This window comes from Pangasianodon hypophthalmus, chromosome 29 (assembly GCF_027358585.1).
Source record: "Pangasianodon hypophthalmus isolate fPanHyp1 chromosome 29, fPanHyp1.pri, whole genome shotgun sequence".
Lineage (NCBI taxonomy): Eukaryota > Metazoa > Chordata > Actinopteri > Siluriformes > Pangasiidae > Pangasianodon > Pangasianodon hypophthalmus.
This window is the reverse complement of record NC_069738.1, coordinates 12470896-12485146: the sequence shown is the minus strand read 5'-3', so window position 1 is coordinate 12485146 and position 14251 is coordinate 12470896. Positions and strand designations below refer to the sequence as shown.

General features: G+C 38.1%; 1 protein-coding gene across 2 annotated transcripts; it reads right to left on the bottom strand.

Annotated features, from left to right (window-relative positions):
* Window positions 1-1302: 1302 nt before the first annotated feature.
* Window positions 1303-13433, bottom strand: olah (oleoyl-ACP hydrolase). Of its 2 annotated transcripts, XM_053231593.1 has the most exons (7): window positions 13089-13433; window positions 12146-12279; window positions 8168-8306; window positions 7571-7670; window positions 6696-6865; window positions 4461-4543; window positions 1305-2342 (listed from the first exon to the last, which is right to left on the bottom strand). In XM_053231593.1, the coding sequence occupies exons 2-7, from the start codon at window positions 12273-12275 to the stop codon at window positions 2200-2202; spliced, it is 765 nt and encodes a 254-aa protein (XP_053087568.1). In that variant the 5' UTR covers window positions 12276-12279; window positions 13089-13433; the 3' UTR covers window positions 1305-2199. The 2 variants fall into 2 exon arrangements, with proteins under 2 accessions (XP_053087569.1, XP_053087568.1); XM_053231594.1 differs by lacking the exon at window positions 13089-13433 and having other exon boundaries at window positions 1303-2342.
* Window positions 13434-14251: the final 818 nt, after the last annotated feature.

The following is a 14251-nucleotide window of genomic DNA, read 5'->3' as shown; positions in this document are numbered from 1 at the left end:
TGTATACTGTAGCATTATAATTTCCCTTCACTGGAACTAAGAGGCTGAAACCTGTTCCAGCATGACGATGCCCCTGTGCACAAAGCGAGCTCCATGAAGACATGGTGTGCGAAGGTTGGAGTGGAAGAACTCGAGTGTCCTGCACAGAGCCCTGACCTCAACCCCACTGAACACCTTTGGGATGAACTGGAACACCGACTGAACCCCAGACCTCCTCACCAACATCAGCGCCTGATCTCACTAATGCTCTTGTAGCTGAATGAACACAAATCCCCACAGCCACGCTCCAACATCTAGTGGAAAGCTTCCCAGAAGAGTGGAGCTTATCATAATAGCAAAGCAGGGACTAAATCTGGAACGGGATTTTCAGCAAGCACATATGAATGTGATGGCCAGGTGTTCACAAACGTTTGGCTATATAGTGTATATAATGTATGTGCAACTAATATTGGAATGTTCATTGCATAAAAAACAGCAACAAATACACAGAGACAAAGAAACCAGAGGAACAATAATGACAATTATTAAGTGATTTAGGTAAGAGGAATACACATACACACATGATTGGATAAAAATGAATGAAGGCAGGTGTAATGCATGTTTTTAACCTCCTCAGCGTCTGATCAAGATGGCAAAAGGAAATGATCTATGTGATTTTGAAAGAAGGTTCATTACTGGGCATGGATCACAGGAGCTTCATTCACAAAATAAACTGCTTCAACTGGTAAGTGTTTCAATGAGAAAATGACTAAATGGACATCTGCGTGAGAAAGACATCAGGAAATAGGGTTAGAAATTGTCCTTAAAGGAGCACATGCGCGGACCGGGATGCAGTGCAATACATGACGAAAAACAGAAGAGCAGCTGTTCTTCAAGTGACCAAGAACATCAATACAGGATACGATCAGACCGACAGCAAGAACTGAACTTCAACTCCAGTAAGGTCGCAGTGCATAAACTATTCATTACAAAGACGAATGCGCATGTGAGAAGTCAGTGGTGCAAAAACAATAGCACTAGAAGAGTACAGGCCTGAAAGCTTGGCCTCTACAGTGAAGCGTCCGTGGCTATGGCCTTTACAGGAAGATCTAGGCAATTTTGCTGTCTAGCAATGGACAAGGATCTAGATAAATACTGTATGTATTTGTAATCTTTGAAATTTCTCAGATTTGGGCATCACAGGAAATTTTAAACACTATTTGAATTTCCTAATGGAAAAGGGTAGAAGATGAAGATGATGTGCTAAGTCATATAATAATAATAACAAAGATAATAAAATGTAATGTAGTTACATAGTACTGGAACATTAAGTCAATTTTTTAATGCATTTTTATTTATTTATTCATTCATTCATTCCTGTATTACTGTAGTCAAATATGACATTAGAAAGTAGTTATTTCCAACATATTTTGACAGAAGCAGTATTAACTCAGCCCTTAAGGCTCTATACAAGTGAATGGAAGGTTGTGAGATCCAGTCCAAGGCTGGCAGATTGTCACTCTCGGGACCTTGTGCGAGGACTTTAACTAACTACTTAATTGTGTGTTGGAGTTGGATCCTGCCTCACTTTTAATTAAATCTGGATAACAGCATCAGCCAAATTAATAAATGTTCATTTCTGCTGTCAGTAACCAATTAATCATATTAAAAAATAAGCTAGAGACCTAATGTATTGTCATTGTTATGCTTCTTTCTGGCTAATGATTAACTTAAGTAAATGTGTAGTGTTTGAATAAACACAGTGTACACATGACACAGATGAAACAGTTTACCTACAGATTTTTTTTTTTCCATTTCAGAAAGGAAATTGTAACCAATAGAAAACAAATTAACAGCACGAGTAACACCTTTAGATCCAGAACCAATTTCCCAAAGTGACATTCTCATTCTCAACGTAGTCATTAACGACATGTTATTTAACAAATTATAATTTCAAAATTAGCTAACAAATATATCTCAAATGATCTTAGCTGTAAGAACATCATTTATTGGCAGGATGTCTATCAAATAAATTTGGTCAAGGTGTTATTTGAAGAATTAATGCTCATGCAGAAATACAAATACGAATATCTCGCACTCTCTCTAGGATTTAAAGTGAGAATGTCGGTGTTCTTGCTTTCCATTTAAACTTCTGCAATAGCACAACTCTGTGCAAAGAGTTCGACTGCCACAGGAGCAGTGACTATATCCAAAAGTTTTCTACAAGTAGTCCATCTCAGCTGTCTCTAGATGTTTTGTGATGTAGTCCAGTATGACCTTCTCATTTGCTGTGTCTTTTAGGTAGAAGTGTGATCCAGGCAGCATCTGTACAGTGAAATCTCCACTGGTCATGGCTTTGAATGCTGTAATGCAAGACATGTGAACATGTGATAAACATCTTAATAGAGGTGATAACACACTACCTGTTCAAATAAGAGCTGAACTGAAATCTTCATTCAGCATTAGGCTCTAACTTTTACATTTTAATGCCCAGATTCACATGCAGCCTCCCTCACCAGCCTTTAAGAAATGCCTGAAAATTCAATTCTATTTCATCCCTTTTAACCACCAGGGGTGATGAATATCATCTGGATATCTTCCTGCGTGCATGTGCATGTGCATGCGTGCTGAGACGTCCAACAAAGTCACAACATGATCGTATAATATAGTATTTGCAATAATCAAATTATTCTGACTTATTCTGAGACACTGCTGACATGTGCTGGTCCATTCAGATATCCATTGCACTATTGTGGGGCAGTGCGTTTACTGCCCCACAGCTTCCATAGAGTTAATATTGCACCTAGTGGACAAAAATGAGAACTGCAACAAGCACTAATGGTCAGGTGTCCACAAACTTTTGACCGAACTTTTCTTCAGGGAAGAACGCACACCATCATCTCTCTTTCTTGCAGTTTGTATGTCTGTGTATAGTATGTCCATGTGTGTTCCCGCTGCTGAGATCTTATTTGCCCTTGTTGCTCATGGTTATGTGAATTCCCTGAGGCATTATTGCAGGTTAGTCTTCTTCAGCTTGTGAGCATGTATCTATCATAATTTCACCGACTGCCTCTTCAATGGTGGCTGTAATGCTCCTGAGAACTAGCGCTTACCAAAACTCTAGTGGTAAATCCCTGTTCGTCCTACAAATGTCTCAAACTGTCATTGTCGGCTCATTTAACAGCTCTGTGTGTGAAATTAATAAATGTAAATATAGCATGATGCTTGATAATATGATTCCTGACAACATATAGCTAATATAATTTATATGTCAGAACTTAAGCTAAAGCTAAATTACAGTTGGGGTCATAAGTTTACATACGCCTTGCAGAATCTGCAAAATGTTAATAATTTTATTTTTTTTTTAAATAAGAGGGATCATAAAAATTACATTTTGTTTTTTATTTAGTTCTGCCCTGAATTCACATATTTCACATAACAGATATTTACATATAGTCCATAATACACGATAATAACTGAATTTACACAAATGAACCAGTTCAAAAGTTTACATACGCTTGATTCTTAATACTGTGTGTGTTACCTGGATGATCAATGACTGTTTTTATGTTTTGTGATAGTTGTTCATGAGTCTCTTGTTTGTCCTGAGCAGTTAAACTGCCCACTGTTCTTCAGAAAAATCCTCCAGCTCCTGCACATTCTTTGCTTTTCCAGCATCTTCTGTATATTTGACCCCTTTCCAACAGCAGCTATATGATGTTGAGATCCATCTTTTCACACTGAGGACAATTGAGGGGCTCAAACACAACTATTACAAAAACTGCAAACATTCACTGATGCTCAAGAAGGCAACACGATACATTAAGAGCCGGGGGGGTGTAAACTTTTGAACAGGATGATTGGTGTAAATTGTTATTATTTTATTTAAAGGTCTTTTTTTTCAGTTAGTACTGCCCTTCAGAAGCTACATAAGCTTTACATGGTTCCCAGAAGACAAAATAATAACAATTTACACCAATCATCCTGTTCAAAAGTTTACACCTTAATGTATCATGTTGCCTTCTTGAGCATCAGTGAATGTTTGCAGTTTTTGTAGTAGACATAAAAACAGTCGTTGATCATCCAGGTAACACACACAGTATTAAGAATCAAGCGTATGTAAACTTTTGAACTGGTTCATTTGTGTAAATTCAGTTATTATTATGTGAAATAGTTTATTCAGGACAATACGAACTAAAAAAAAAATGCAATGTTTATGATCCCTCTTATTATTATTTTTTTTAATTATTAATATTTTGCAGATTCTGCAGGGTGTATGTAAACTTATGACCCAACTGTAAATTAATTTTAGAATATTACTCAGAATAAGATGGTTTAGAGCTCATTTGGCTGCATATTTTGTTTGCGTTTATATTGCTGACGCAATGTATTGGCTCCTCTTCAGGATTCACAGAGTAATCACGCTGGCACATATACAGAAAATCAGATCCTCAGCCATCCGGCAGGTGGAGACCTCTGACCTTGTAAGTCATGTGGCATATCCTCCTTGCCGTCAAAACACGATACGGGACATGACAGGAAAGGGGTGGTCGGCCTGCTACACCTGTAAGTCACACACACACATTAAACATTAATTTGAGTGTTCCACCCCCATTTTTAGCAGCTTATAAAATAGCACTTGATCCAGCACATCCTATTTAGCTTTTTTTTTCCATATAGTGTGATAACAGTTAATTGTGTGCACAAATTAGTCACAAAATCACAGTCATGAAATCAGAATTTGTGCATGGGATGCATGTGCATCGAATTAATAATGATTTTCTTAATTCTATATGCTCTCCTGGTTCCAAGGATGAGCTTTTTAAAGTACCTGCTACACTTACAGCTGCCTTTAATGAAGTGTCTTTCAGCTTTAAAGGAATAATACTATAAATTAAATAACAGTGCCATATGTATTTAATGTAGACCTTGAATGGCATCACATAGTTTTTTTTGAGTGTATTTACAGCCTACAACCTAAATTTCAGTGTGACAGATTCAATTCAATTCAATTTTATTTGTATAGCTCTTTTAACAGTGGATATTGTCACAAAGCAGCTTTACAGAAATAAATACATTCAAATTAAATTCAAACAAAAATTGTAAATTTTAAAATGTATCCCTAATGAGCAAGCCAGAGGCAAAGGTGACAATGAAAAACTCCCTGAGACGACATGAGGAGGAAACCTTGAGAGGAACCAGACTCAAAAGGGAACCCATCCTCATCTGGGTGACACCGGATAGTGCGATTATAAATAATTCCCTTCTATAACTGTACTACATGGACAAATAGTGCAATTGTGCAAACAGTAAATTCATTACAGTTTTCACATGAAGTCTGGTTTGTTGAACTTATCCACTGTCCACTGATGGAGACCTGAGTACAAAGCTACATACACTATATGGCCAAAAGTTTGCGGACACCTGACCATCACATTCATATGTGCTTGTTGAACATGCCATTCCAGATTTAGTCCCCCTTTGCTTTTATAATAAGCTCCACTCTTCTGGGAAGGATTTCCACTAGATGTTGGAGCGTGGCTGTGGGGATTTGTGTTCATTCAGCTACAAGAGCATTAGTGAGATCAGGCGCTGATGTTGGTGAGGAGGTCTGGGGTTCAGTCGGTGTTCCAGTTCATCCCAAAGGTGTTCAGTGGGGTTGAGGTCAGGGCTCTGTGCAGGACGCTCGAGTTCTTCCACTCCAACCTTCACACACCGTGTCTTCATGGAGCTCGCTTTGTGCACAGGGGCATTGTCATGCTGGAACAGGTTTCAGCCTCTTAGTTCCAGTGAAGGGAAACTGTAACGCTACAGCATACAGAGACATTCTATACAATTATGTGGTTCCAACTTTGTGGCAACAGTTTGGGGAAGAACTACACATGGGCGAGATGGTCAGGTGTCCACAAACTTTTGGCCATGTAGTGTATGAGTACATATTGTGTCTACATCAAACCATCTGGCACTGAACTTTTCACTCGAACTGATATCATGCATAAGAAACCGAATTAAGTCCGAGGCCAGAATCTCTGTAACTGAGACACATTTTTCAGCAATCTTCACTATAGTTATATCTGAGTTATGTCTGAATGTGCAGAGTTTCAATTTTAACGCTTCACTACATGAACATAACTCAAATGAATAAGGCTCAAAAAATGATTCTTACTACTAAAGATTTTGGTATATGACACTAAACATTTCTAGTTAAAAGTTTCGTCTTGAGAATGATTCACAAAACAGAGAGGAACCTTGTAAGAAGTAAGAAGAATGTGGATTGATAAAAGCATTGATTAGTTTATAAGACAGAGCTCTGTGTGATCAATTCATAAATTACACTGTGCCACTACAATAAAAAAAAAGTAAAACAGACGATTTCATGCATTAAAACAAAAATATAACTGCTTATTAGACTTTGTAGTAAATATATATTTGTTGTCAGCTTACACATATGTGGCATTTAAGATGAATTAAAGCATTTAACATAACTGACAAAGAAACTATGGCTGGTATTGATTTTAAATGAGAGAAAATACTAATGTAGAATAAAATGACATAAGTTCAATCTATAATTCTATGGACTTCAAGGAAGTTAGGAGCCATGCCTTGCCTTACGATTTTTTTATAAATAGCACCACTGGTTTCTTCTAATAAGTAAACTGTGCGGCTTTGTTACATTTACACCAAGCAAACACTGACTTTCTGTTCAAACCACCAACCTGTAGTTCTCTACTACATTTAAGTCTGCTTTCAAGGCTGGCAGGAATAACTTTAATGCCTCGGGATTAGCCAGGATTTCAGGAGGCGTTCCTCCAAGGGAGATCATCCACTGGAGGAATTCTTCATCAGACAAGTGGCTTCTGCGTGGGGCCTGCAGTCTAGTTTCAGACTGCAAAACAGGATTGTTGACTATCAGCTTTATGCATTTTCACCACATGCAGGAGACCAGTCTAAGACTCTAGCATATGTGAAAATGTTTAGCACATTGATGATAATAATACAAACCATCTTGGTGCTTCTTTCATTCTTTTCAATTAAAATGTAATGATCTAAACTCCACAACATTAAAACAACTCAACAAAACTTTACTAAATATTAGCCATGTTAGTACTGATTTATCGTTATAAAAGTCTTAAAAGTAGTAGCTCTTGACTGGTAGATCGCAAACACTTAAGCTTAACAAGCTCATACTTTTGTTTGCTAAACTACTTCTACATTAAAAAAGGTTTATTTTGTGCTCTTATTCTGAAAGACGTCCTGCATTTCCTGCTTGCATATCACATTAACTGTCATTGGTAACTGAAATCTAAAGAGTCTTGAGTTGCTAATTAACCCTTTACACTGCATCCCCCTCAACTGCATACAGTATTTTGGTTCACTTCCACAAAGAAAACATACATGAACGTTATAGTCTAAAGCTTAGCTTCTGAACATTTCACTTAAGTTCTCTTTTAACAAATAACATGCACAATTATGGCACAAAACTCTTTTACACTTTTTTCCCCTATCAATTTATGTTACTACGTTCACTAATTAACTACATGTTCCACCTATTTTCGTGTACAAAGAACCACAGTGAACACATCACACTTACATAAGGTGCAGAGGCTCCGGAGAGAAACACATGTACAGGCTCAAGATTGTAAACCTTCTTCACATATTCAGTGAAAGCATAGCTTGTCATGGCACCAAAACTGAAAACATAAAAGCCACAGGAGAGAAGACAGGTCAATATTTGAATATTTACATCCTTTTACAATGAATACAGATATACAAAGCATTAAAATATGGGTTACAGCAGTGCAAACAAAACTGAATTAAACACACAATGCAGCTCATGATTAGGGCTGGATATGATGTTATAGCTTTCTACATCATATATTCAAAACACTCAGGCACACCACTGATGTCATATTTAATGATTTGGCCTTCATTACTTTGACCAAACCTACTTACTGTACACATTTGGTATCATATGAATGTTTAACACCCACAGAAACAATCATCTGGAACATATCATGATTGGAGAATTCTCACAGCATTAAACAAAAGTTTTGTGATTCATCATGTAGTTCATAACATATTGAGGCCCTCTGCAACTGCAATACTGTCTATTAGTATAACCAACAAATGATACAGTATATAATGCATCCCAAAATGTAATCTGACACAGCTACTTAACTTCACCTACCTGTGACCAAACACAGCAAAAGGTTTCTCTTTGAGCTCCGGTAAAAGCACACCAAGAACCTCATCAAGGATCTGCGGCATGTTCTGGAAGAAGGGCTCTTTTCCTCGACCTTCCCTTCCAGGCAATCTGACTGAATACACTGCAGACGAAAGGTGGCAAATTTACACAGGCAGAAAATTCCTCCACACAATTCCTCTAAAAATAGGAAAACAGAAAAGAAGCTAAATAAATTAGTCGAGTAAATTATCCCTAATGGATGGACACATACAGCACAATTCTGTATGCTTATGGTGCACTATATGATAAAAAAAAAAGTGGACACCTGACCATCACTTCCATATGTGCTTGTTGAAAATACAATTCCAGATTTATTCCCCCTTTGCTATTATGATAAGCTCCACTCTTCTGGGAAGGCTTTCCACTAGATGTTGGAGCGTGGCTGTGGGGATTTGTGTTCATTCAGCTACAAGAGCATTAGTGAGATCAGGCGCTGATGTTGGGATGTCGAGGAGGTCTGGGGTTCAGTCGGTGTTCCAGTTCATCCCAAAGGTGTACAGTGGGGTTGAGGTCAGGGCTCTGTGCAGGACACTCGAGTTCTTCCACTCCAACCTTCACACACCATGTCTTCATGGACCTCGCTTTGTGCACAGGGGCATTGTCATGCTGGAACAGGTTTGGGCCTCGTAGTTCCAGTGAAGGGAAATTATAATGCTACAGTATACAGAGACATTCTATACAATTGTGTGCTTCCAGCTTTGTGGCAACAGTTTGGGGAAGAATGACATATGGGTGTGATGGTCAGGTGTCCACAAACTTTTGACCATATAGCATAGGAGGATGTAGGAATCTGTCACTCAAAGCACTGTGTCTCACATATCAAGATTTTCTCACAGCACAACCATAAGGGAAGCAACTAAAATGTCAGAATATTTCTGAAGGTCATATAAACAATGAGATTTTATTATCTTACTGGTTGTTTTGCCTTGTTTTATTTTTTCTTTAGCTTTTCTGCAACATTTTTTTTCTGCAGAATTTAAAACTCTAGTAGCAGTCAGTGGCTAAAATGATCCAGCCCTCATTTATGTTTTTCTGGATTCAAGAAAGACAAAGTCACTGAAGTACCTCATAGGGAAAAAAATGATTTGATCAATTACTAGATGAACTAAAGTCTGCCCTCACCTCACTCCTGAAGCTACGCACACTAAAAACACCAAGTTAACCACTTCAGAACACCAGAGATTACGTTTCCACTGTGGTCCAGCTTCACACAAACAATCACACAGTGTCCTCTTTGTCCAAGTACATAGACGTCTCTACTGTTGGGTCAGTGCGGTGAGTTAAATTAGCCGTATCACAATTAAGCCATTCTCTTGGCTGGGTTACATCATTCAGGCACCCAGTTTACTGTTACAGCTTCACAGACATCAACACAATTCACCACTTCCAGATCAAGACCCAGTACTCCACATTTAAGCCAGCAAAACACTGCGAGAGGGAATCCCCAGCCATCATACCACACAATCTGCACTGACACTAGTGCCATGTGCTGGAAAATGATCTCTCTCTGTGATCCCATTATCCTCAGGTTGCTTTGGCTCCAAAGTCACAAATCCCAAATGTCATGGACACATGAGATCATAGCCTCGTTACTAAGAATTGTTCATTTCTCACAGTTATCACTGTTGCCTGTCTAACTGCTGAACATCCTGAGGTTGAATAGTTACCTGAAATTCCAGCCTGTTAACTCTTTTCAGAAGTCTTAATAAAGCCCTCATAGACCTTATGATTGTCCTATGGAGCTGTTCTCAGACATGACACCTTCTAGATGCCATGTTTATGCACGTTCCCCTGCAGAGAAAAGCATGGAGCTGTACCTTCCAACTTCGCCAGCATCTGTGAGTTTCCATTTTACTGCCATGAAAGACTTAAACCATGTATTGATTATCCGTCTCAATCAGATTACGACATGTAGATACTGTGATTGTCATTATGGCTAGAGCAGTGTCGTCTCATTTATATATGTACAGATGTTTTAGGTATGATGCACGCTCATTGCATCTTTAGTAGGAACGCATGTACTCCTGCTCATTCAAGCAATTATGCAACCATGTAGCGGCAGTGCAACACATAAAATCATACAGATACAGGTCAAGAGCTTCAGTTGATGTTCACATCAAACAGCAAAATGGGGGAAAAATGTGATCTCAGTGACTTTGACCCTGCATGGCCATATTGTTGGCGATGCCTCTTGACTGGTTGATTGGATAATTGCATGAATGAGCAGGGGTGCAGGTGTTCCTATTAAAGTGGCTGGTGAGTATATATGACCAATAGATATCAATAGATTAGAATTGTCTTTTAAAGGTGCATTAATGGTTAAATAGGTCGGGTTGATTTTTTTTTCTTGAGCCCTATTCCCACTCATGTTCATGAAGCTCCGCCCCCAAGATCTACAGGCGACCATAAAGTAGAGTGTCTATAAAATGACTGACAAGATGGCTATCCAAACACACACAAGCTTTCCGGACCAGACGTCAGTTTACCAAACAGCTTTCCTCAGGCACTTATTACACTTATGCTGAGGCCATTGCTTAAACCATTAGTCGTGTTTTTTTAGGATGTTCTACATATTTTCCAGGTTATTTGTACAAGTAAGAATTAAAAAAAAAATTCATTATTGCTCCTTTAAGCTAAGAAGTGTGTATTCTTCTAAAACATTCTCTATAACCTTGAGATGAGTACATGAGACTGCTCAAGTTGCAAGAACTCGGCCTTGTTTCCATAAAAACATTGTGCCTACTTTTGATAAAAGCTGAATAACAAGAAATCGTTTGTGTGCTAACTGGTTTTGACTGGACGTAACTAGATTGAATTGGATTGAGGAACACTGCTTGGAAAATTGACTGGACTCGATTAGACTGGATTGGATTGGGAAACACTGCTTGGAATGACAGGAGTGCACATACTACTACGTTAAATGTGCAGTATTGTTCTGTATATGTCTGGTGCGCCATCCAACAGCCCTGACCCGTCGAGGCACAGACTCCACTAGATCCCTGAAGGTGTGCTGTGGTATCTGGCACAAAGACATTAACAGCAGATCCTTTAAGTCCTGTAAGTTGCGAGGTGGGGCCTCCATGGATCGGACTTGATGGCCAGCACACCCCACAGATATTCGATTGGATTGAGATCTGGGGAATTTGGAGGCCGAGTCAACACCTTGAATTCTTCGTCATGTTCCTCGAACCGTTCCTGAACAATTTTTACAGTGTGGCAGGGAGCATTATCCTGCCGAAAGAGGTCACTTCCATTAGGGAATACCGTTGCCATGAAGGGGTATACCTGGTCTGCTACAGTGTTTAGGTAGGTGGTATGTGTGAAAATAGCATCTACATGAATGCCAGGACCCAAAGTTTCCCAGCAGAACATTGCCCAGAGTATCACACTGCCTCCGCCAGCTTGCGTTCTTCCCATCCCAGCAAGCTGCGATGCACTGTGTGTTCTGACACCTTTCTATCAGAGCCAGCTTTAACTTTTCAGCAATTTGTGCTACAGTAGCTCTTCTGTGGGATCAGACCAGACGGACTAGCCTTCACTCCCCACGCGCATCAGTGAGCCTTGGGTGCCCATGACCCTGTCGCTAGTTCACCGGTTGTCCTTCCTTGGACCACTTTTGGGAGGTACTAACCACTACACACAGGGAACACCGCACAAGGCCTGCCATTTTAAAGATGCTCTGACCCAGTCATCTAGCCATCACAATTTGGCTGTTGTCAAAGTCTCTTTAATCCTTACGCTTGCCCATTTTTCCTGTTTCCAATACATCAACTTCGAGAACCAACTGTTCACTTGCTGCCTAATATATCTCAACCCTTGACAGGTGCTATTGTAACGAGATAATCAATATTATTCACTTCACCTGTCAGTGGTCATAATGTTATGGCTGATCGGTGTATAATGGACAAGCTTCTCAAATACCTTCGATGGAGTGGTTAAGGAGTCTTCCCCAGCGGGCGTAGTGGATGGAGCCTCCACCTGCCCAGGGAAAACAGATCAGCCTTGCTGCAGCCTCCGGCCTTTTACTGAAACAGTTAATGACCTTATCCATGCCACTAGAGGAAGCAAACAGGACAATTAGTTATTAGCTAGTTTTAAGAAATTACATTAAACAACTGAACAGTAGATATTAGAGCTGAAACCTCAAGTTTTACAAGAGCAGCATATTAAAAGAGATGATGTCAGGTCTCCATAGACTACATGTTATCTGAATTAAAGTCATTTGTATTGTGTTTTGTGCATTATCAGACAGCTGTGATGAATCACAGACTATTAATTTAATCAGTGAATCATACTGTATTAATTTATATAATTAGGTTTGCACATTAAGTTCATAACAGTTGTCATTATGATTGGGATAACGCGTGCACTTTCACGCAGATGATCTATTTATCTTAGGCGATGTGAATGCTAACTAAACCTAAGCTTAGGACAGCTGGCATTATTTTTTTTTGTCTAATCATTTTGTACTTTTTTTTTAACTGTATGTAAATAAGTAATGTATGCTTGGCTCTTTTGGTAATAAAAGAAGTATTAGTCTGTGTATGCTGTATGATTATGTACTTTTAGTAAACTTGTACAAGATGATTCTATACATAAGTGCACAAAGCCTAATAGGTAAAAAAAAAAATAATAATTATAATAATAAAATAGAACAATAAAACAGTCCAAGTGTAATCAGACCAGATTAAAAGGTAGACAGTATTACTGATCACTAATGTAATAATACCCATATTTCCTCAGACTACCCCACACTGTTTATTAACTCCAGAAGACAGAGATTAATTAGCAAAAGAATCATATTTCTGCCAGATTTATTATTATGGATTCACTGCTGGCAAACAGAGAACAGAAACTAGCCAACCTTTGGAAGGTCACAGGTCTCCTGCTGTGCTGATTGACTTCAGGTTTGTGTCTGAATGACTTCAGGTTTGTGCCTGAGTGCCTTCAGGTCTGTAGTAGTGACTTCAGGTCTGAGCTTAAGATCATGTCCCATCAGCTACAAGCCTGAAGTGTCTGAGCTCCTAAAATAAACCATACTAAGATGTTTACTGTAATGATAAGCTGCCTGTTAGACTGAAAGGTAAACAGCTGAAACCCACAAACATAAACTTCAGCCTCGTCTGTTTCTCTTCTTCCTCTTCTTCTACTGAGCCAAACGTGCATCAGCAAAGCACTATCGCCATCTCCAGCCCAGTCTCCCTGAGGGGCAGCAAGAGCCATGGCCCCTTTATTCTCCTGTATAACAGCCTGATTTTAGGACTTTAATAACTTTAAAAATAAATAAATAAATAAATAAATAAATAAATAGATACTCATTTAACTCAATAAATAAATAAATAAATAAAGCCTCATTTAAATAAATAAATAAATAAACTTGAGCTCACTGAATCAGCAATAAATAATCAGGGGATAGTAATAAGGTTTTTTTTTTATTAAACACAATTCTATATAGAGAGTCATTTTTTGTTTGTTTGTTTTTGCCTTGAATTTTTTTTAAGCTACAAAATATCATCTTAAAAGAGCAGTGAAAATAACATGGGTAATAAATTATATATGTAAGTAACTAAAACAAAATAAATAAATGGGCAACTAACTAACTAGATAGATAGATAGATAGATAGATAGATAGACAGACAGACAGATAGATAGATAGATAGATAGATTAACGTGAGCTCATTGAATCAATAATAAAGTAATCAGGGTACAGTCTGGAAAAGTTCATCATAATGCTTCAATAATAATAAGCTTTTTTTCTTTTTTTAAATTTAACACCATTCTCAAGGAGCAAATACGAAAATCAGAGTAATTCTTTTTTGTTTGTTTGGTTTTGCCTTGTATTTTTTATCGAAACAAAAATATTGAGTTACAAAGTCTAAGCTACAGAATACAATATCACAAAAATAAATAAATAAATAAATAAATAAATATCACATTAAGAGTGCAGTGAAAATAACAATGAATATTCAATAAACTATATATGTAAGTAATTAAAACTAATAATAAACAATAATAAATAAATAATTA